Below are 23360 nucleotides of genomic sequence, written 5' to 3' on the forward strand. Positions count from 1 at the left end.
TATTTGAAATTTGTTTGAAAAGCAAAATAAAAAGAAGCACTGCACAGTAACTGTGTGATTGCCTGATGGGTTCATCCTGCCTGCTACACAGACAAAACCAATTCACTGGGAACACGGTACTATAGTAAAGAATAAGTTTAATTAACTAAGGCCAGCCAAGTGGAAGAACTGGAGTTATTACTCAAATCAGTTTTGCTGAGAACTCAGAAGCCAGAGTTTTTATGGATAATTTGGTGGGCAGGGGGCTAGGGAATGGATGCTGCTGCTTGGTTGGGGATGAAATCATAGGGGTGTGGAAAACAGTCTTCATGCATTAAGTCGGCCTCTGGGTGTGTGCCACAGGACCAGATGAGTTATGCATCATGGGTCCGGGTAAGATCAGTTGGTTACCAGAATGCAAAAGTCTGAAAAATATATCAAAAGATCAATCTTAGGTTCTACAATAGTGATGTTATCTATAGGAGCAATGACTCCTGGGCAGTAAGAGATTAAGAAAACTATGCCCATATTTAGCAGAATTCGGGCCGTCCCATAATCCTAACCTCGTGGCCTTTCATTAGACTTACAAAGGCAGTTTTAGTTCCTGGACAAGGAGAGGGTCATTTTAGGGAGAGACTATTGCTTTCAAGTTAAACTATAAACTAAATTCTTCCTATGGTTAGCTTGGCCTATGACCAGGAATGAGTGATGACAGCCAGCCTATGAACCTAGAAGCAAGACGGGGTCAGCCATGCTAGATTTTTCTGACTGTCATAATCTTTGCAAAGGCAGTTTCAACTGTCCAGATTGTTTAGGTCACTCAGGTGAAATGTATATGATGCACATGTAAACTAACAACATTCAGCTTTTGTCATATGAGTGACTATGTAAATGTGAATAAATTACATGTTAGCTGTTGACAAGACATATGTGCATTATTGCATAAGTATGCAAATACTAACTCCCTCTTCTTCCTCAAGGCACTTTGAACTAAAGAGTCCTCAAATCTGAACATTCTTTTTATTAAAATAAATTTGTGCTCCAAAAAGCATATAAAGCAATTTATTTTATTTATTTATTTATTTTTTTTTGAGACAGAGTCTTTCTCTGTCCCCCAGGCTGGAGTGCAGTGGCGCAATCTCGGCTCACTGCAAGCTCTGCCTCCCGGGTTCACGCCATTCTCCTGCCTCAGCCTCCCGAGTAGCTGGGACTACAGGTGCCCACCAACACGCCCGGCTAATTTTTTGTATTTTTTTTTTAGTAGAGACGGGGTTTCACCGTGTTAGCCAGGATGGTCTCGATCTCCTGACCTCGTGATCCACCCGCCTCGGCCTCCCAAAGTGCTGGGATTACAGGCTTGAGCCACCACGCCCAGCATATAAAGCAATTTATAAAATCATCTAAAATAAAACACACATGAAGTAAATGGGGAAAGTAGAAACTAACAAAAAATTAGGATAGGCAAAATAAGATTATACCAGGAGGAAATTGAGGACACAAAATTCATATCCTGGTGTATGGTTAAGAAGTTTACATGATTCATGGGAGACAGGAGAATCGATCGTTCAAGTGTTCCAAGATGACATCTTAAAAGCTAGAAAACTATGTCCTCAACAACAATCTTTAAGACAAGCATAGTAATGAATGTCCTAGAGCTTTTTCTTATAAAGCCAATGAGAAAAATTGTCCCATGTTTGGAAAATGATTAAATAGTGACTACTTAAATTTTTTTACGATGTATTTTTTTTTTTTTTTTTTTTTTTTTTGTGAGAGGGAGTCTTGCTCTGTCACCCAGGCTAGAGTGCAGTGGCACAATCTCGGCTCACTGCAACATCCACTTCCTAGGTTCAAGCAATTCTCCCTTCTCAGTCTCCCAAGTAGCTGTGATTACAAGTGTATGATACCACCACACCGGCTAATTTTAGTATTTAGTAGAGACAGGGTTTTGCCATGTTGGCCAGGCTGGTCTCAAACTCCTGACCTCGTGATCCACCTGCCTTGGCTTCCCAAAGTGTTGGGATTACAGGTGTGAGCCATTGCAACCTGCCACATTTTCTAGTATTAGAAAATAACATGACTGCTTGAACAAAAGCAGGACATTGTTAAAGGGAACTCTCATTTGATATTTGGGGGGAATGCAAGTTTGTTGTCACATTTTTTAAATTAATAGCACACAATTCATAGAAGCATAGCCCTGTAAAAAGAGAGATTACCTTGCTGAAACTGAAAAAGTGTTAGGATTTTATAGCCTTTTTTAATAAGTAAATTAACCCCAAACAAGATACCACTACATACCTATTACAATGGCCAAATTCCACAACACTGACAATAACAAATGCAGTGAGGAAGTGGAGCAACCAGAGCTCTCATTTGTCAATGAAACGAGTCAAATTCTAAAAAATCTTTGAAGAGATTTACTTTGAGCTAAATATGAGTGACCAATGACCCATGACACAGCCCTCAGGAGATCTTGAGAACATGTGTCCAAGGTGGTCAGGGTACAAGTTGGTTTTATACAATTTAGGGAGATATAAGACATCAATTAATACATGTAAGATGTATACTGGTTAGGTCTGGAAAGGTGGGACAACTGGAAGCGGGGACTTCCAGGTCATAGGTGGATTCACAGGTTTTCTGACTGGCAATTGTTTGAAAGAGTTATTATCTAAAGACCTGGAATCAATAGAAAGGAATGTCTGGGTTAAGACAAGCAGTTGTAGAGACCAAAGTTTTATCATGCAGGTGAAGCCTCCAGGTAGCAGGCTTCAGAGAGAATAGATTGTAAAGGTTTCTTATCAGACTTAAAGACTCTATTCTATCAGTAATTCCAAAATGGAGGAGGGCATGATGAGGCAGGTCCAGCTCCTCCTTCCCATCATGACCTGAAAGTTAACCTGAACTAGTTTTTCAGGTTAACTTTGGAATGCCCTTGGTGGAGAGGAGGGGTCCAATCAGATGGTTGGGGGGCTTAGAATTTTATTTTTGGTTTACACATTCATTTTTGTTAGAAAGGAAAAAAAGGTACAGTTACTTTGGAAGATAGTTTGGCAGTTTCTTACAAAACTAAACATACTCTTACCATATGATCTAACAAACATACTCCTTGGTATTTACCCAAAGGAGTTGAAAATATGTCCACAGAAAAACCTGCACATGGGTGTTTGCAGAAGCTTCTTCTTCTTTTTTTTTTTTTTTTAATTTTATCATTGTCCAAACTTGGAAGCAACCAAGATGTTGTTCGGTAAGTGAATAGATAAATAACTGTGCTACAACCAAGCAATGGAATATTATTTGGCACTAAAAATAAATGAGCTATCAAGCCCGAAAAGACATGGAGGAAACTTAAATAATGCATATTACTAAGAGAGAAGCCAGTCTGAAAATCAGACTACTGTTCTGCAATGGGCAGGTCTATGGAAATCTGCCCATAAAGTCTGCGGAAGCTAAGAGGCCAAGAAAGAGGCTGATACATTCAGTTTCTCAGGAAAAAAAAACAAAAAACAAAAAAAAACATTTAATAGGGACTGAGGAAGAGAAGCCACAATGTCCTGGGCAGCTGCCAGACAAGGTGTTGGATTCCCACACTATGACCCCCACAGACCCAGGGCTTCTATGTCATAGGGAAGGAATGTGTAGGACAATTATAGGGAAAGGCAAGATGCTATGTGAATCTGCCTAGAGCAGAATTTATGGTCAAAGGACTTTTGACCTAAGGGCAGGATTTACAGTAAGTACAAGCTCTTACACAAGGAACAGTAGATAAAATGGAAGATAGCAGCCTTCCCTAAATTGAGGTTAATCAGTAAGTCAACATGGTGGATTGGCATCCAAGATGGAGTTGCTTTAGCCTCCACAACTACATATGATGATTCCAACTATATGACATTCTAGAAAAGGCAAAACTATGGAGACAGTAAAAAAGAAGACTAGTGTTGCCAGGAGTTAGAGTGCAGGGATGAATAAAGCAAAGCACAAAAGATTTTTAAGGCAGTGAAACTACTCTGTATTATATACTACAATGGTGGACACATGTCCCTACACATTTGCCCAAACCCAGAGAATGTACAACACCAAGAGTGAATTCTAATGTAAACTGTGGACTTTGGGTGATGATGATGTGTCAGTGTAGGTTCATCAACTGTAACAAATGCACCACTCTGGTGGGGGATGTTAATAGTTGGGGAGCCTGTGCATGTATTTGGCAGGGGCCATATGGGAAATCTCTATTTTCGACTCCATTTTGCTGTAAACCTAAAACTGCTCTAAAAAAATAAAATCTTTTTAAAAAAGTTAACCCAAAAGTGTATGGTTTCATTGCCCTAAAGAAAGTTAACCAGGCATATTGTACCTAACTTAGCTATTTTAGAGAATCCTTTTCTCTTCAAGTATTTAAATCCTGTTCCTCAGATACACCCTGAACTAGGTCTCATTGCCGCCACTGACGTTTCGCTCATTTTAGGAGTTAAATGAGGGGGAGTTAATTGAGTTTTACTGGAAAACGGCCACACTCAGTCGCTTTCATATCTTCTATGGCTCCTTTTGTAGCAGAATGGAATAGTTGTGACACAGACTAAATGGTCTGAAAAGCCTAAAATATTTGCTATCTGGGCCTTTCCAAAAAATTTGTAACCTCCGGGCCAAATAAAACTTTGACACTTGCTCGTATCTGGTATGAAAATTTTGCTTGTAGCATCAGTTAACATCAGCAGATGATATGATACCAAAAAGTACTTGGTATCATCAGTTAACATCAGCAGATGATACAATACCAAAAACTACTTGGTATCAATTGCTTTTGGTAAAAGCAGTTCTACAGAGGGCCAAAATACTTTAGCTAAAAACCACTGATTCAGAATCTCTAAGGCTGGGACCCAGAAATCTGGGTTTTAACATAGTCTCTGAGGGACTCCTATGCATACTCCAGTTGGAGAATCACTGTAGCCCACTGGCCTAGCCCAGTGGTGGATGTACAGATTCTGACTCAGAAAGTCTGAAGTGCAGCCCAAGATTCTGCTTTTCTCACAAGCTCCCATGTGATGGCGATGTTGCTGGTCTGAGGGCCTTAGTTTCCTCACCTGCATAATGGAGATGATAAAAATCTATTTCATAGGGTTTTGTGGGTATTAAATGAAGTCATAATGTCCATTTATATCCTGCCCCCACCCCTTTCAAGCTATGTCTATTGGGGCAAGTTACCGAATGTCTTGGTTCCTATAAGTGGAGCTAAATAATATTGCCCACATCACAAGGTTGCTGGAAGGAGCAAATGAGATAATAAACATAAAGTACCTAGAAAAGAGCCTGGAACACTGTAAAGGCTCAATAATGTAAGACACTATTATTACTACTATTATCATTATTGTTACATAGGGTGTCTGATCATAGCAGATATTCCATCAGTGTTAGTTTCCTCCCGACTCCCTCTCCTATCCATCCTCTCATCCCTACCCCTCCCTCCAGTGTCTTCCGTTGATTTCTTATTTTCATTTAGAGATGGGGTCTCACTCTGTTACCCAGGCTGGAATACAGTGGTACAATCATAGCTCACTGCAGCCTCAAACTCTTGGGCTCAAGTGATCCTCTCACCTTAGCCTCTGGAGTGGCTGTGGCTACAGGTGCACATTACCGCAACTGGCTAATTTAAAAAGTGTTTTGTAGAGATAGAGTCTCGCTATGTTGCCCAGGCTGGTCTTGAACTCCTGGCCTCAAGTGATTCTCTGGCTTTGGCCTCCCAAAGGGATGGGACTATGGGCACAAGCCACTGCACCCAGCCCTCCTTCTGTTGATTTCTAATGTGTCTAATTAGATAACTTCTATAGGGATGCTGATTCAGAAATATCCGAACCCAGGTGGCCCTACCTGACAGTCCAGAGGTGCCACACAAACAGGGACCCAAAATGAGCTTGGACACTGACTGTGCTGCCCAGGCCCCTCTGCCCACCCCTTCTCAGGCAGGCTTTTGGTAGAGAGCTTGGGAGAACAAGGGAAAGTGGGTTTGCTAGTCCTTCCCACTTCAGGGGAGCACCATTTCCAGGGCTGCCTGAACATTCTTACTCTGCAGCACATTAATCTACATGGCACCAAGTTTACTTTTCTGAGAAGATTATTTGGGACAATATATGGAAAACCTGAGAAGTCATTTCTCTTTGGCAGCACTGCCCTCCATAACAAAGCACATATTCCTGAAGGGCATCTGGATTTTGTTTCAGGTTTCTCTTTGCTTCCTCAGGGTTTAAGTGCTGCCAGGAATGGCCTTCTGAGAATTGTTGAGGAAACCTTAATCTCCGGACTCAGGGTGGTGGTGATAATCACATTTTTTGCCCAAAATGACCAAATTGAAACCATCCCCACAGGGTTGACAAGAATGGTATGCTGGGTTCTGGACAGAAATATAGTTATAATTAAGAATGAATCAGCTGGGTGCAGTGGCTCACGCCTGTAATCCTAGCACTTTGGGAGGCCAAGACCGGCAGACTGCCTGAGCTCAGGAGTTCGAGACCAGCCTGGGCAACATGGTGAAATCCCATCTCTACTAAAATACAAAAGAAATTAGCTGGGCATGGCAGCATGTGCCTGTAGTCCCAGCTACTTGGGAGGCTGAGGCAGGAGAAATGCTTGAACCCGGGAGGCAGAGGTTGCAGTGAGCCGAGATCATGCCACTGCACTCCAGCCTGGGGCAATAGAGCAAGACTCCGTATCTTCAAAAAAAAAAGAACTAATCAGACAGGCGCAGTGGCTCACACATGTAATCCCAGCACTTTGGGAGGCCAAGGTGGGTGGATCACTTGAGTTCAGGAGTTCGAGACCAGCCTGGCCAACATGGTAAAACCTGGTCTCTAAAAAATACAAAACTAAAAATACAAAAATTAGCCAGGCTTGGTGGCATGTGTCTGTAATCCTTGCTACTCAGAAGGCAGAGGCATGAGAATCACTTGAACCCAGGAGGCAGAGGTTGCACTGAGCCAGTATTGTGCCACTACACTCCAGCCTACCTGGGCAACAGAGTGAGATTCTGTCTAAAAAAAAAAAAAAAAAAAAAAAAAAGAACTAATCAGGCCACAATTCAGCACACTTCCTTGTTGCCAAAAGTCACTAGATCCTGACCATTTGTATCCCCATTGTTCCTAAAGATAGGATTTCTGACATTAAGGTTATAATGATGGAGACAGGAGGCAGAGAAATTCTAGGCAAACAGGGGCAGGTCCCTGGCAAAGTCCCATCCTCAAGCCAAAAAGCCTGAGACTGCAGCCCAAAGTAAGAACTTACATCCCTGTTTTCCCACTCAAATGTTGCCTTTTCCAAAACCACCCATGGCCCACCCTGCCCCCTATCCTGTGCTTATAAAAACCCCAGACTCAGCCGGCAGAAAGGAGAAGCAGCTGGACATCAGAGACTATGGCTCAACGTCCGAGAGAAGTGGCTTGACTTCAGAGAGACAGCTTGACAGCATAACTTCAGAGAAGAATCTGGCCAGAAACAGCCAAACTTCAGGAGAAGATTACCTTCCCACCCCATCCCCTTTTCAGCTCCCCTTCCTGGTGAGGGCCACTTTTATCAGCAATAAAATCCTGTTTTTACCATCCTTCGATTCATTCGCCCAAACTCATTTCTCCTGGATGCCAAACAAGAGCCCAGGAGCCACAAGTGCAGATGCAAAAGGCTGTCACACTGGCCCTTTGCCCTCACTGGTGGAAGACAGCTCCCTCACATGAAAAGGCAGAAGGAGGGTCTGCAGAGCTGTTAACACTTAAGCTGTCTGCAGATGGCAGAGCTAAAAGACCACTGTAACACTCCCTCTGGGGCTTCAGGGGTTGCAGGCATCCCACCAGACAATGCCTTGGGGCATGCATGGAGTTTGCTCCTACTGGTGCTCAAAAGTGCTCACTCTGGCTCCTGCACCCACTCACCTGTGTGCTCCCTCCCATAAGGGGTGGAGTGCAGTGAATCCGAATGAGTGGAGTTCACTCCTGCTGGCAACAAAGTGGCCACCTGATTCCAGTGGTTGTGAACTCCAGTTCCTGCCTTATTTGCTCATGTGCTCCCTCCCGCAAGGAGTTGAGAGCTGTGGGCTGAGTAAATGGGGCACCCCTATTGCAAGTCCTGCGAAGGGGTCAGGGAAATATCCTGCTTCAACAAGACTGTTTAAAAATTGATTTGCATCCCTGTTGTTCCTATAGAGATGATCCCTGACAGAATCATAAGGCTTTTGTTTAAGGATTGCTTAAGATGTTCTCAGACCCAAATTTCAGCAACCAGTTTGGAGACCCTCACAGAACGGGATGAGCATGAGAACACAGCTTCTTCATCTCCCTGTCCCATGATTTCACCCTGCGCTCTTCGACCAATGAACACTCTCCACACTTGGGCCCACTCCAAAATCCTAGACTGTAGCCCCAAACTCCTCAGACAGATGGATTTAAGATTCCCTCCCATCACCTCCTTTGGTGACCCTCTGGGTAAATCCTTTATCTGCTACAACCCAGTGTCTCTGGCACTGGTCATGGAGTACCTTCTCACATACAAGAGCAAAATTGAGTGTGAGGTACTTTTCTTCCACAAGCCAGGTATTCCACAAGCACCACCAGCATCAGCAGATCCAGCTACAGATTCAGTGACTATGATCAACTCCACAGGCCATCAGCTTGCTTTGTTGAGAGGATTCTGTCCTAATAAACACACTGCTAAGACTAACATTCCCAATCCACGGGACCTGGAGTAAAAGAAAACTCAGGCTACTACAGAGAATAGGCAAATGAAAGATGAAAAAGGGAGGGACAATCAACAGTATTGAGCACCTGTGCCTTGCCAAGCACCGTACTACTTGGGATCATGTAGTCTTCATGAAAATTTGTGATAAATGTTTTACCATCATCCTTTCCTTCCTTCTTTCCCTGGCCCCTTCCTTCCTCCCTTCCTTCTTCCCTGAGTCAGTCAGTCAAAAAGGCATTTGATAACCTCCCCTCCCCTCCCCTTCAAGGGAGAATAGGCTATTACAGCAGAGGCAGAGGAAGGGGCTGGAAAGCCAAAGAAGCAACTAGCATGCTAGGAAGATGAGTCACATACAGGGGAATTGAGGGTGGAAAAAAGAAAGAAAGAACAGAGGCTGCTTCTTTAGCCTGGATCCCAGAGCCAATTCACAGGAGTGGCAGCATGTAACATGAGTAAAAATTAACCTTTGTTGGGGCAAGCCACTGAGATTTCATGGTCATTTGTGTGAAAGAAAAATAAATCTTGGGGCCCCAAAATCACTAAGCTAAAGGGAAAAGTCAAGCTGGGAACTGCTTAGGACAAACCTGCCTGCCTTCTATTCAAGTCATCCCTCTGCTCACTGAGATAAATGTATATCTGATTGCCTCCTTTAGAAAGGGTAATCAGAAGCTCAAAAGAATGCTAGCATTTGTTTCTTATCTACCTAAGACCTGGAAGTCCCCACCCAACTTCGAGATGTCCCACCTTTCTAGATCAAACCAATGTTCATCTTACATATGTTGATTGATGTTTCATATCTCCCTAATATGTACAAAACCAAGCTGTGCTCTGACCACCTTGGGCACATGTCATCAAGACCTCCTGAGGCTGTCACGGGCGCATATCCTTACCTGTGGCAAAATAAACTTTCTAAATTAACTGAGACCTGTCTTAGATTTGGGGGGTTCACATTTGTTACCCACAGCAAGCTGGGTCTAAGCCAACTGATACAGTAACTGGTAAATAATTTCTGTGCTTAGAGTGTGAATACAGCTTGTCTATCTCATATCAAAGCCCATGCTCCTTCCACTTGATATATAGAATTGTTTATTGATTTAAAAACCATTTTATTGATTAAACTGGCCTTTGTAGAACTCAGCTGCTCTGAGCTTGTCCACTTCTCAGCACTTAGGGAAAATTTCATTTTATAATCATTTTTAGTCCTCTTACTCCTCTGCAGCAGAACAATTATTCCACCAATAGTGTGGAAAAGTTAGCCTAGTCTGAAAAATACTTCAGCTAAAAATACCTAAAAATGCAGAATAAAATATGGCTGAGCTAGCAAGAAAGTAAGAGAAATAGTCCAAGTATTTAAACCGCTCTGAAATACTAAAGGACTGAAAATGGAATGAGACCAGGAGTCCAAAGAGAGGTTAATGAACAGTAAAGCTAATGATTGTTTGAAGGGCAGGGCAGATCTAGACTGCTGGGGATTAAAGATACACACAGACACACACACATGCACACACACACAAACACACATATAACATATATAGGTGTGTGTATATATATATATAGTTATTTTGAGAGTTTAAGACTTAAAGAAAGTTGCAAAAATAATACAGAGTTCCTCTGTTACCCTTCACCCAGCTTCTGCAATAATAATGTCTTACATATTCATAGCACTTTGGTAAAATCAGGAAACTGATACTGGTACAATACTGTTAATACAGGTATAGATCTTATTTGTGTTTTACTAGTTTTGAATGTACCACTTTGCATTTTTGGTGTATAGCTCTATGAATTTTATCACATGTATATATATGAGTAACTGTCAACACAAAGAAACTCTGTCGTGTTACCTCTTAACAGTCAGACCCTTGTCCCAACCATAACACTTGGCAATCATGGATTTGTTCATCGCTATAATCTTTTTTTTGGCTTTGAGAATGGTATCTAGATGGAATCATACAGTATACAACACTTTAAGACTGGCTTTTGAAAACTCACCACAATGCCCTTGAGATTCATTCAAGTTGTACGTATCAATAGCTCATTACTTTTTATGGCTGAGTACTGTCCCCTGGCATGGATATACTCCAGTTTGCTTTCTATTCATTCACTAAGGACTGTTTGGCTTATTTACAGTTTTTTGTTTTTTTGTTTTTTTTTTTTGAGATGGAGTCTCACTCTGTCGCCCAGGCTGGAGTGCAGTGGCGCAATCTTGGCTCACTGCAACCTCCGCCTCCCGGGTTCAAGCAATTCTCCTGCCTAAGCCTCCCGAGTAGGTGGGACTACAGGTGCGTGCCACCACACCTGGCTAATTTTCTGTATTTTTAGTAGAGACAGGGTTTCACCATGTTGCCCAGGCTGATCTCACACTTCTGACCTCATGATCCGCCTGCCTTGGCCTCCCAAAGTGCTGAGATTATAGGTGTGAGCCACCACGCCCAGCCTGTTTTCAGTTTTTGACTATTAAAAATAAAGCCACCATGACATTCATGTACAGAGTTTTGTTTGAACATAAGTTTTGGTTTGTCTAGGATAAATACCCAGGAGTGTGATTGCTGGGTGATATGATAAGCATATATGCAACTTTATAAGAAATTGTCAAACTGTTTTCTAGAGTGGTTATGCCATTTTATAGTCCTACCAGCAATGTATGAGAGATCCAGTTGCTCTGCATCCTCACTAGCATTTAGTGCTGTCAGTACTTGTTATTTTAGCCATTTAAATAAGTGTGTAGTAGACTCTCATTGTGGTTTTAATATGCATTTCCCTAATGGCTAATGACACTGAACACTGTTTTACATGTTTATTTGCCGTCTGTATATCTTCTTTGGTGAAATGACTATTCAAGTCTTTGATCCATTTTCTAACTGGACTGTTTACTTACTCTGAGTTTATATGGTTCTTTATATATTCTGGATATGAGTCCTTTGTTGGATACGTGCTTTGCAAATATTTTCTCCTAGTCCATGGCCTGTCTTTAAGCCTTAGTGTTAATTGCCATGAAGGCACTGTCAACAAAGTCTAGACCTCAGGAAAGGTGCAGAATGGAGTTCTCTGGATATAGTCAAATCACCTGAAGAGCTTTACCCTCAGAACAGGCGAACTAGAAAAAATTCTACACAGCCAAAGAAATAAATAGCAAGCTGAAAGATCTGAAGAAATTAGCCAGAATGTGGCTCAGAGAAACAAAACGATGGAATATTTTTAAAATAATAATTTAAAATCTCAGAATTTTTAACCTATGCCTAATAGGAATTCCAGGAGGAGAGTCTAGAGTGATGTTGTCCAATACAGTAGTAGCCAATAGCCACGTCACTACTTAAAATGTAAATTAATTAAAACTAAATGAAGTTAAAAATGCAGTTCCTTGGTTGTACTGGCCACATTTCAGATGCTCAATAGCCACATGTGGCTGGTGGCTACCATATTGGACAGTGCAGATATAGAATATTACAGGAAATCCTACTGGACAGTGCTGATCTAGGTCACAAAACAAGTCTGAACAAATTTCAAAGAACTGGTATGATAAAGATGTTTTGTGGAAATAAACTAGACATTAGAAATTAAAAACAAAATAACTCCTACTGCCTCCTCTCACCTTTTTCCCCATTACAATTCCACCTCTTAATGTCTTCATGTTCTTGATGAGAAGCAGAACGTCCCTACTGTGTTCCACGGCACCAAGTTCCCCAGAACCCGCCAGTCTCTGATGACAGAACAACCTGCACCGCCCAGCTCCACACCCCCACCCAGGAAGTTCTCTAAAACACTGACCACGACAGCCTGGGGTAGGTTTCCCCTTTAACATTCTGACCAAAATCCTCAACTCGATGCAGTCTGCGCAGCCTGGGACCTCGAGCCAAAATATCCTCAAGTGACCTTACTTGGCAAAACCAACAAAACAACCAAATACAGGTCTCAAGCGATTTACAGCTCGCTGCTTAACTCGGTCTCCGGCCGACGGGCAGCCCTCTGACGCCGCAGCCCCGCCTCTCTATGACGTCACACGAGGAGCCCTGAAGTGGCGGTCAAGCTTGAGGCGTCATCTGGCTGCGCCTAGTGGGCCGTTGCCTTACAGTTTCTGAGAGGAGGCGAGAGGCGGGGACGCTAGGGGCAAGATCATGTCTGACTGGGAGAGGTTTCCTTGGCAGCAGAGGACGCTAGGTTTGGGATGAAAGAAGCTGGGCAGATGCAAAATCTGGAGAGCGCGAGGGCCGGGCGGTCAGTCAGCACCCAGACTGGCAGCATGACCGGTGAGTGTCCGGGACCCTGTTCCCGCCACCCTACCTTTCGCTCTGCCCTGTGCGTCTCCCGTCATTGAACTCCAGATTCCTTGTCTGGGCCTCTTTGCCTCACCTGCTGCTTTTGGATGTCTCCTGCTCGCCCTCTGCGTGTCCCCTCCTCGGTCGCCAGGACCAATCGGCTCGGTCGCACTGGCTTTCGAAGTCTCGCGTTTTACCCCTCTTAGCTACTTCTAACAGGACCTAGAGCTGGGGCCTCTGAGGTCAAAGTGCCTGAACATTAACAAACCGCGCTTTTGCCTTGATTTCCAAATTAACCGCACGTGACGCTTTCCTGTATTTCGACTGCTTTACCGTCGAAGGTCAGCGCATTTTTCGGGCTGTGGTCTAATCGCTTTCCTTTTAGCAACGCCCCATCACAGTCCGAAGAAAAGCTTGCACCACGACGACGTCAGATGCGAAGACTTTTCACAGCTTGCTTTGGGTTGTCCCCCCCAGCTATGTGTATTAGCTGTACCGTTTTTTCCTGCAGGGTGAGGGCTGGAGAAAGAAGGCTCAACTTTTTAAGTGGAGAAGGAGGTAACCACGAGTAAGGCTGAAGCGTCCCTGCTAAGATACCTCTGACTCTCTTGTCCCCTAATCTTTTTCTGTGCTTCATGCGAAAGCAGCTGGGCTTAGGCTGCAGCACCTAAGTGGCATTGAGATTGGCTCCCTTTTTCACCATTAGTAACACGTTTTTAAGTGTTTGTCGTCTCTTTTTTAGGTCAGATACCAAGGCTTTCTAAAGTCAACCTTTTCACTCTGCTCAGCCTCTGGATGGAGCTCTTCCCAGCAGTAGAAGACCAGCGGCAAAAATCTCAGGTATAATTTGTTTCATAGTTTTTTCCCTTAGAAAAGCAATGGTTTAAAATCTGAGTTTATTGCTCCAGTTTCTGTCATACCTAAAACCAAACTTAACAAGCCTTAAGATTTAAAAAATACCTTTATTGATTAACATGACAGTTTATAATTCCTAGCCGTAGTAAGTCATCTTCCATTCTAAAAATACTTTCTCAGACTGCCATGTTTATCAGGTACTAATGGTATTCATATGTCAGTTCGGCTAATAAGATTATTGTCTATACCACATAATTTCCCCCAGTTATATATACTGTTGGTGTTTTATCTAGGTAGTTTACCCCTCTGCCACAGAAATATATAAATTGCGGAGATAGAGACCATGTCTTATTTTACCTAGCATATACCCTTTAGCATCTACCATTATATGAGTGCTAATTGGTTAATGTTGGATGGAAGTGGTCTCTTTTTGGATCTTGAAAGACAGGATCAAAACAGATTAGAAATGGGCTGTGTGCAGTGGCTCACGCCTGTAGTCCTAGCACTTTGTGAGGCTGAGGCGGGTGGATCACCTGAGGTCAGGAGTTCCAAACCAGCCTGGGCAACATAGTGAAACCCCGTCTCTACTAAACGTACAAAAATTAGCCAGGCATGGTGGTATCCGCCTGTAGTCCCAGCTACTTGGGAGGCTGAGGCATGAGAATCGCTTGAACGAATTGTTGGAGGTTACGGTGAGCTGAGATTGCACCACTGCACTCCAGCCTGGGCGACAGAGCAAGACTCCGTCTCAAAAAAAAAGATCAGAAATGTATAGTAAGAATAATCATAAAAGCCAATATATTGCAATTGGAAGTATAGACATCCTACATCTTTTCTTTCTCCTACCCTTGAGGCAACAAGGTGCTAGATTCTCATTTTCCTCCATGCTTGGAATGGCATGATGCTAGGTTCTCATCATTTCTGTTTGATAATTTTGGAAGCTTAGGATGTTGGCATTAATTTTTATGGGGGGCCACGGCCATTGGAAAATAGTATTAGGTTAAGTCGAGCATTTAAGACTTTTTTGAAAACAGAGGTAAAAGGAGGAGGTGGGGCAGAAAATTACCCATGGCTTCTCACCACTTCTAACAACATTACTGTTAACATTTTGATACTTCCAATCTTAATCATGAGGTTTTTTATTTTTACTCTTACAAAGTTGTAGTTATATTCTGCATGTACTCGCTGAGGTTTCCAACTTGCCCATAATTCTGCTGAAAGGTTGCTTTAGATTTTCCAGAGAAAGACTATAAATCCTTAAATTCCCACAGTACTCTTAGGAGACCACCTACTCTTTTCATTTTACTGTGGATGAGGTTTTGTGCTTGGCACTGGACATACAAAGCAGAAAAAACATGGTCTTTATTTTCTAATGAGAAGAAACACTAGGCATTTAAATAATTAAAACAGAATTGGTGGAGTGAGTACATAGTATAAGCAGAGATGTTGGCAAGACTGGGAGCCAGGCTCTATATGGGGAAGTGAAGGAAGGATTCACAGAGAAGGTCGTATTTGCACTGAGACGTGAAGAATGAGTGGACTTTGCCCAAGCCAAGGAACTCTACATGGAAAAGCTTGGAGGAATGAGAGAATTTGTGGTCCTCAGGCCAGAAAGTGAAGTTAGGTAGAGGGAAGAGTCTGGAAAGGAGCTTGACAATGTAGACAGGAATCATATCATAAAAAGCATTGTATGCCTTGCAAAGGAGTTTAGATTTTATCCTATCAATATAGGAATTGCACTGAGGAATTTTAACAGGATGTGAGGATATTCACTTCTCATAATAAAATGATATCTCTTGGTGTAGTTTCCTCCCCCAATTCCTATGTGAAGTGTTTTATAGATAGTAAAACATTATTTAAAATATTATACATCGTTACTCCATATTTCTCACCTACATCCCCCCACTCTGGCTCTACATTTTATTAATGGCTGAGAAAGCTCTTCATTTCCTTCATTAATTTTGAAATTCCTTTATTCCTTCTACTTGTTAATAGCTTAGTATTATTTTATGAAAGTAGATTTCCAAGCTGTTAGGGATTTTGTGTATTGTTGTTTTTTTTTGTTTTGTTTTGTTTTCAGATAAAATTTATTTGGAAGAGCCAGATTAGAAACAAATATTTAGAGATTTAAGACTTTTAGGCCAGGTGCAGTGGCTCACGCCTGTAATCCCAGCACTTTGGGAGGCCGAGGCAGGCAGATCACAAGGTCAAGAGATCGAGACCATCTTGGCCAACATGGTGAAACCCTGTCTCTGCCAAAAATACAAAAAGTAGCTGGGCGTGGTGGTGCGTGCCTGTAGTCCCAGCTACTTAGGAGGCTGAGGCAGGAGAATCACTTGAACCCGGGAGGCAGAGATTGCATTGAGCTGAGATCACGCCACTGCACTCCACCCTGGCGACACAGTGAGACTCTGTCTCAAAAAAAAGAAAAGAAAAAAAGACTTTTAAAAACTGGACATATTAGGGATTGAATACAAATTTTGAAAAGGCGTTCTTTCTTTTGTAAATATCCAGATTTGATCTCGTGTTAGTTCTATTTTTTTACATACACACTACATCCTGTGCTGAAATTAAGTTTTTTTTTCAACAGGCACAAGTTATATTTAATTAGTGAGAAATGATATTTATGTTTCTATTAGGAAGGAATTGATTGGCCAACAAATTGTTGAAGTTTGTTTGCAAATAATACACACCCTACTGTTTCCTCATACTATATAGAGAAAACTGTGGATCTCAGAAAACTGAGGTGAAGCTTTCAGTTAGCATTTTGTTTAAAAAAAAATGCTACCAAGGAAATTTCAAAACTATATTAGCAACAAAATTTTATGCAACTTTATATCATGTTTAACAAAAGATCAAGGTTATGACCCTCTATTTTCTCCCAAGCCAACGACTCTAAGTTTTCCTGGCATCTCATTCCTTCATCTGGTGGGCATCATGGAAGTTTTCTAAATGAAAATAAATCTTTTGTTTCAAATATTTTATTTGGGATCTTATTTAGAAATCTGACTCATATGCATGTCTATTTAAGGCTTTTAAATGGAAAATTAAAACACATAGAAATGAGTACAGAAGGTATCAAAACAACATCCATGTCTTCAGAAAGCCAGGCAACCTGGAACTAGGATTGACTTGGCTATATGAAAGGTTGTCACTCTTAGCTCCTGGTCCTGGAGCTTGCCCAGCTCCTATTCACTGCATTGGTGTCTTTCCAGCTGTGCTCCCACACCCATGTGTCCTAGGACTACAATCCTCTCACCGTGGTCTTGGGTAGGCCTTTACTTCTGTTCTTACCTACAGGCCTTGGGACTCCAAGGCACTTGGGGAGGGAGAGCCTCAGGATTACTCTGGCAGTGATCTGGGTGAAATAGGCTTTTGCGTGTTAGCTTGGGAACTTGACGGTCATTTTTAACATTGTTTATATGAGAAAAATGTGTTTTAAATTCCAAAAAGGGAGATTTACCAAGTATTTAGAACATGATTGTAGGTTGTCAATTACTTGTATATTTAATGTCAATAAAGCAGAAGTATATAATTTCATTAGTTCTTCTGATATCATGGCCATTGCAAAAAAGCAAGACCAATGATAGTGTGGGGGAAGAATACAGAATGAAAGGGAGCATATTATACTCCACTTTTATAGTGTTATTTATTGTACAAACATTGTCATTGAAACTGAATCTATAGCTGCAACATTTTTAAAAACTATATTTTTTTCTCTTGGATTTCCTTTTTGTACTAGTTAATATCCACAAAATTTTGCAGTTAGTTGCAGTCATAGCAGGAATACAATTTTGTATTTGACAGTTTCGGTACTGTTACAGGGTTGATAAGTTATTAACTTTAAATTATACAGTAAGAATACATCTAAATTTCATATACATATAGTATATGCTGCCATTGCGTTTATACTTGTGGAAATATTAAATTCCTCAAAATGTTGCCCTATTTTGTGCCTAATATTTCTTTACCATTTACTATAGTATATTTTTTCCAGTATTATTTGCACATGGTATTCGTAGAGTTGAGTACAAACTTTTTCCAATAAGAGAAAAAAAATCTTCTTTAAGCTAAAGTAATAAGATTGTTTCACTTAAATTCTTTAGTCTGCTTTTGCTGTACAGAGTAAATCACAGAAACACCAAGATGCAATTAGACATGTAATTGTATTGGAAATACTGCTTTTGATACTTTACCAACCTTTTGTCTTACTAAAAGTATTTTTATGAGTTACCAAAGTAATATATGTTTGTTATTTTTAAAATGGACAGAAGAAAGATTTTATCATAATTCCACCTCCTAGAGACTAATTACTTTTTAAAAATTGTTTCTCAGTCTTTTTTCTCTTATTTTCTTTACTTACATGAGATCATTTAACTCTGGATCCTATCCTTTTCACTTAACATAAGAAAATACTTATGCTGTAATGTTAGCATAAACATTGGAGTAGCACCTTAGTCTAGTAATTTAGAGTAGCCAGTGGTTTTACAGCCAACCTGCCTGGGTTCAGACTCTGGCTCCGCCTCTTACTAGTTGTATAACTTTGGGTAACTTTACCTCTCTGTGTCAGCTTCCTCATCTGTAAAATGAAATGTTACTAGTATCTACTACATGAGGCTTTTATGAGAAATGAATGAGTTAATATTTGTAAAGGTCTTAGTGCCTGGCACATGTTAGGTACTATGTGTTTTTTTGTTGTTATTGTTGTTGTTGTTCTTGTCTCCTTATTTATTTATTTATTTATTTATTTTAGTAGAGATGTGGTCTTGCCATGTTGCCCAGACTGGTCGCTAACTCCTGGGCTCAAGCAGTCCACTGCCTCAGCCTCCTGAAGTGTTAGGATTACAGGCATGAGCCACCGCACCTAGCCTCCTAACTCTTTCCATTGTGTCTTCTGGTACCTTATGCTAAAGGCCCTCACTGTACTTTTCCAGAACAGAAGCAATGTAGCATAATGGTTAAGACAGTGGATCTTGGGCTGGATCTGGCATATCCACTTAATTACCTTGTGACTATGGTTGAGTTATTTAATCTCTCTCAGCCACAATTTCCTCATTTGTAAAATGAGGATAATAGGAGCTACTTTATAAAGTTATAAGGATTAAATGAGATAATTTAGGGCCTGGTACATGATAAACATGCAGTAGATGTTAGGTACTGTTATTATCATCACTCATATAATTATTACCACTACTAGCACCCACATCCTTACCGTTTTTCCACTGACACCATCACTTCCTCTACTTCCTGTTCTGTCTGAACAGAAACCTCATTCCCAGAACATGGGTTTTCTTGTAAACTTCTTTTTGAAGGTTCTTTCTTTTATAAGACTAGCAGGTCAACATTTACAAAGTTTCCCATTCCTACTTTAAAACTTTATCAATATATTAACTATCCCACCTTTTTTTTTCTTTTTTTTTTTTTTTTTTGGAAACGGAGTCTTGCTCTGTTGCCCAGGCTGGAGTGCAGTGGCCTGATCTCGGCTTACCGCAACCTCCGTCTCCCGGGTTCAAGCAATTCTCCTGCCTCAGCCTCCCAAATAGCTGGGACTACAGGCGCGTGCCACCATGCCCAACTAATTTTTGTATTTTTAGTAGAGACAGGGTTTCACTATGTTGGCCAGGCTGGTCTCGAACTCTTGACCTCGTGATCTGCCCACCTTGGCCTCCCAAAGTGCTGGGATTACAGGCATGAGCCACTGCACCCGGCTATCCCACTTATTTTGGAGCTCACAGAATTCTATGTCACTTTCTTCGTCTTAATCAACTTACTTCATAGTCACTTTCCTGTTTTCATAAATCATAAGCCCTATGAGAGCTGCATCTTGAGCAATTAGGCTGTCATATAGCAAGGGTTCAGTAAGTATTTGTTGAACTAATAAATGAAGGACTTTGGTCCCTGCATCAAAACTTTCTTTCTACTTCAAGTTTTCACTTTTTCCCTCATGGATATGCCTGTATTAGTTTTCTATTGCTGCTATAACAGATGACCACAAAGTTGGTGGCTTAAAACAACACAAATTTATTATACAGTTCTGTAGGTAAGAGGTCTGAAATGAGTCTTACTGGGCTAAAATCAAAGTGTTGGCAAAGCCAAATTCCCTTCAGACACTCTAGGGGAGGACCTTTCCTTGCCTTTTCTGCCTGTGGAGATGGGCTGTTTTCCTTGGCTCATGGGCCACTTCCATCTTCAAAGACAGCAATGGCCAGTCAGGTCTTTCATGTTGCATCACTGACTCTCCCACACCCCTCTTTTACTCATAATGACCCTTGTGATAACATCGGGCCAATCAGATAATCAAGGATAATCTCCCTATCTCAAGGTAGGTGGTTAGTGCCTCAGTTCCAGCTGCAACCTGATTTCTCCTTGCCATGTAACAAAACATAGTCACAGGCTCCAGCGACTGGGACAAGGAGATCTCTGGCGGGGCATTATCCTGCCTACCACAATCCCGATCTAATACCTTTGCTACATAGTTCCTTATCTTCTCAATTCCAATTAATTTACCTCTATTCCACTTTAGTCATTCATGGCCACACTTTGGACTTTTCCATTACTCAAAACTGCCACAATTGTGAAACCATAAACTTCAGAATTTTATTTTCTGATTACAATTTCCAATCCTTCTATGTTTTGGGAAAGTACATAGGAGATAGATTATAAAGTTTTATTTACTAGGTAAAGTAGTATGAACTTGATCCGAACAAAGTGGGAAGTCAATGTAGAGTTTCATCATGGAGAAAAATTGTCAAAGCCAAGGAAGCCAGCCTTTAAATATGGGAATATTGAATTAGTCATATGTCTTATGTGCTAATATTTTTTTTTCCTTAATCTGATTTTTATTAGAAAAATGAAGAGGGAAAGCATGGACCCTTAGGAGATAATGAAGAGATGACCAGAGTATCTACTGACAAAAGACAGGTAAATTTTTATGATTTCACATATATATGCTCATAATAACAAAGCAAAACGAATAGTATAAAGTAGAATAAAAGTGCCTCAATTTCTACTGTCAAGGGAGTTTTTAAAATACTCTTCTAAAAATGGTCTGTATATTTACAAGACTATATGTCACTCCTTTTTTTAGAAAAAAAAAGTACAGATGGGATTATTCTATGCTACATCCTACATCTTGCTTTTAAAAAAAAAAAAACTCTTGATAGTTCATATAGATGGGTTAAGAAATACTCTCCCTTAGTTCTCTCACACTCCCACACACCTTGCTGGGTATGCCAAGAATGCAAGGCCCTAACCACTTTTTACCTGGGTCGTTTCTCAGAGTTGTGTTTGCAGTGATCAGCCTTGAAGGTTGAGGTAATGTCTCCCTCCAGGACAAAGAGCAATCTGGCTTACTTTCTGCTGTGAAACAGTAGGACCCTCAAGCTCAGTGTTCCTCTCCTATAACACTACCCACCCTGTGTCCAGGCAGCCATCTGTGCCCATCTGTATTACCCCTCATGGGGCTTGAGGGCAGGAAACAGAAATGATGCTCATACTGACTGCTGTGCTGCAAATAATAAAGTTCATTGTTTCTAACCCAGAAGTTTCATGTTTTCTGCTAATATCCATGAAACAGTAACGGGTTAACTTATTAGCTGGTAAGTAGGGTAAAATCAAAGTGCAGACTTGAAAGATGAACCTTGTTCTTTTTAATATTGTATAGTATTTCCTTGTTACTTTATTCCTTTGAGTTTTCCAGAGGTTCCAATTCATTGGGTGCAGAGTGGAGACTAAGCATGTATGCTTTGAAGAGTTACCTTGATGATTCTGATGTATATTCCTAGAGATTTCCTAATTCATTCTGAGAGTGAGCCCAGTAGGAATATAGAAATAATCTGCCTCAGAATATTTACATGTTTTCATAATAAGAAAGGCCAAGGGAAAAAAAATAGTGGATCACCATTTAAGTCAATGTACTAGTCCATATACAAAACAGACTGTCCGCTTTTGCCCGTGTTTTAGTGTAAAACTCTGTGACTAGGATCAAATAGATGACTTGCCAAAATGTTAGCGAAGTGAAGCAAAATCAAATTCAGAGCAGTGATTCACTGAAAAGATTCAGTCCTCTGGGAGTTGCGGTAAATGGAAGTGCCGAAATGGAATGCAACTTGAGCTTTTATTTGTTTTGTTGAGTTTGGGATGGAAAAATCTTTGTCTCAAACTTGATATTTTGGCCTTACCTAGGTGCAAAATGAAAAAATACATATTTTCTGAGGTAAAAAGGACTCTAGACAAAAAAGTGATAAATAAACTCGACCCAAAAGATTGTTCTAATAACAAATAAGTTGATGAGTGTGCTTCTCACTTGATAGGAACAATTTTTTTTTTTATGTTTTGTTCTGGCTTTATTTCTGTCTGCTTAACTAGGAAAATCTAAAGCTGAAATCATTCCCTTGCAGCCACTTCCACTGGTCACGTTGATTCAATTTAACAACAGGAGCTCTGTCAAGATCTTTTGATGAGGCAGCATTACTTCTTTTCCAAGATGATACTTATTGGCCAGGCACAGTGGCTCACGCCTGTAATCCCAGCACTTTGGGAGGCCGAGGCGGGCGGATCACAAGGTCCAGAGATCAAGACCATCCTGGCTAACATAGTGAAACCCCGTCTCTACTAAAAATACAAAAAATTAGCCGAGCATGGCAGGAGCTACTCAGCTACTCCAGAGGCTGAGGCAGGAGAATGGCATGAACCCGGGAGGCGGAGCTTGCAGTGAGCCGAGATCGTGCCACTGTACTCCAGCCTGGGCAACAGAGCGAAACTCTGTCTCAAATCAGTCAATCAATCAATCAATCCATCCATCCAGCCTGGGTGACAGAGTGAGACTCTGTCTCAAATAAATAAATAAATAAACTTATTAAAAGTATTCAGAATTCAATAATAATATATACTTCGCATTTGAGGAGCATAAAACTCAAGAAATTTTGGTAGGGAGGGGAAAGTGTTCACAAATTCAAGGTCAATTTAAAGCTTATTCTAAAAGCCAATATAGATAGGTTTTTCATATTTTACATACATTCTTAGGTATATATTTTGTAAAGCAGAGATTTTTGTATTCCTTTTTAAATGTCCTTCTAGTTTAGGAGATGGTTGGTTAACTCAGAAATGGAATTCCATAAAATCTTCTCTGTTGCTTCTTTTTTAGATATTTTACAGATTATTCTCCATAATCTCAAACATTTATACTCAAAACTGAAACTGAAACATGACTAGTTAATATCACTTTGCTTCGATCCTTAAAGTGATTTCAGATATGCTGTACTGAGGGATAAGTATACGGTTAAATCTCTTTGGAAGGAGATAGGGAATAGGGACACCCTCTCCTTAGCCCAAACTCCCCTCATGTAACAGTCAGTCCCAAGCCCAAGGATCAGGTTTATATTCCTTACTTCAGAGGCTTTTGCTGTGAAAACAGCATAGACTGTTTTGTGCCTTATGCAGAACTGACTTTTTTTTTAACCTTAGTCTGTTTTATCTGATATTGTTATACCAGCTTTGATTAGTATTTGCTTAAGTTTAGGTTCAATAGTAACACAAAACCTTCACTCAAAGAGATTCACTGGA

The 23360-nt window shown here is 40.9% G+C and overlaps 1 protein-coding gene and 2 long non-coding RNA genes across 6 annotated transcripts in view; 1 reads left to right on the forward strand and 2 right to left on the reverse strand.

Moving 5' to 3' along the window:
- Nucleotides 1–13070, reverse strand: part of LOC134732660 (uncharacterized) — a 45086-nt gene extending 32016 nt beyond the window's left edge. The window contains exon 1 of the long non-coding RNA XR_010116057.1: nt 12967–13070. This is a non-coding gene — a long non-coding RNA (uncharacterized lncRNA). The remainder of the gene's footprint in view (nt 1–12966) is intronic.
- Nucleotides 121–12580, reverse strand: LOC129463615 (uncharacterized). Its single transcript, XR_008651240.2, has 2 exons — nt 12454–12580; nt 121–404 (listed from the first exon to the last, which is right to left on the reverse strand). It is a non-coding gene; the product is annotated as an uncharacterized lncRNA (long non-coding RNA).
- CDADC1 (cytidine and dCMP deaminase domain containing 1) overlaps nt 12630–23360 on the forward strand; it is a 54417-nt gene continuing 43686 nt past the window's right edge. For 2 of the 4 annotated variants that reach the window (XM_063619168.1, XM_055244304.2), the window contains exons 1-3: nt 12630–12932; nt 13684–13781; nt 20643–20717. In XM_063619168.1, the coding sequence (XP_063475238.1) occupies nt 12851–12932; nt 13684–13781; nt 20643–20717 (255 nt within the window). In that variant the 5' untranslated portion in view covers nt 12630–12850. Of the gene's footprint in view, nt 12933–12966; nt 13283–13683; nt 13782–20642; nt 20718–23360 lie in introns of those variants that run through there. The other 2 variants (XM_063619169.1, XM_063619171.1) reach the window with 2 other exon arrangements.

Source organism: Symphalangus syndactylus, chromosome 15 (genome assembly GCF_028878055.3).
Source record: "Symphalangus syndactylus isolate Jambi chromosome 15, NHGRI_mSymSyn1-v2.1_pri, whole genome shotgun sequence".
Lineage (NCBI taxonomy): Eukaryota > Metazoa > Chordata > Mammalia > Primates > Hylobatidae > Symphalangus > Symphalangus syndactylus.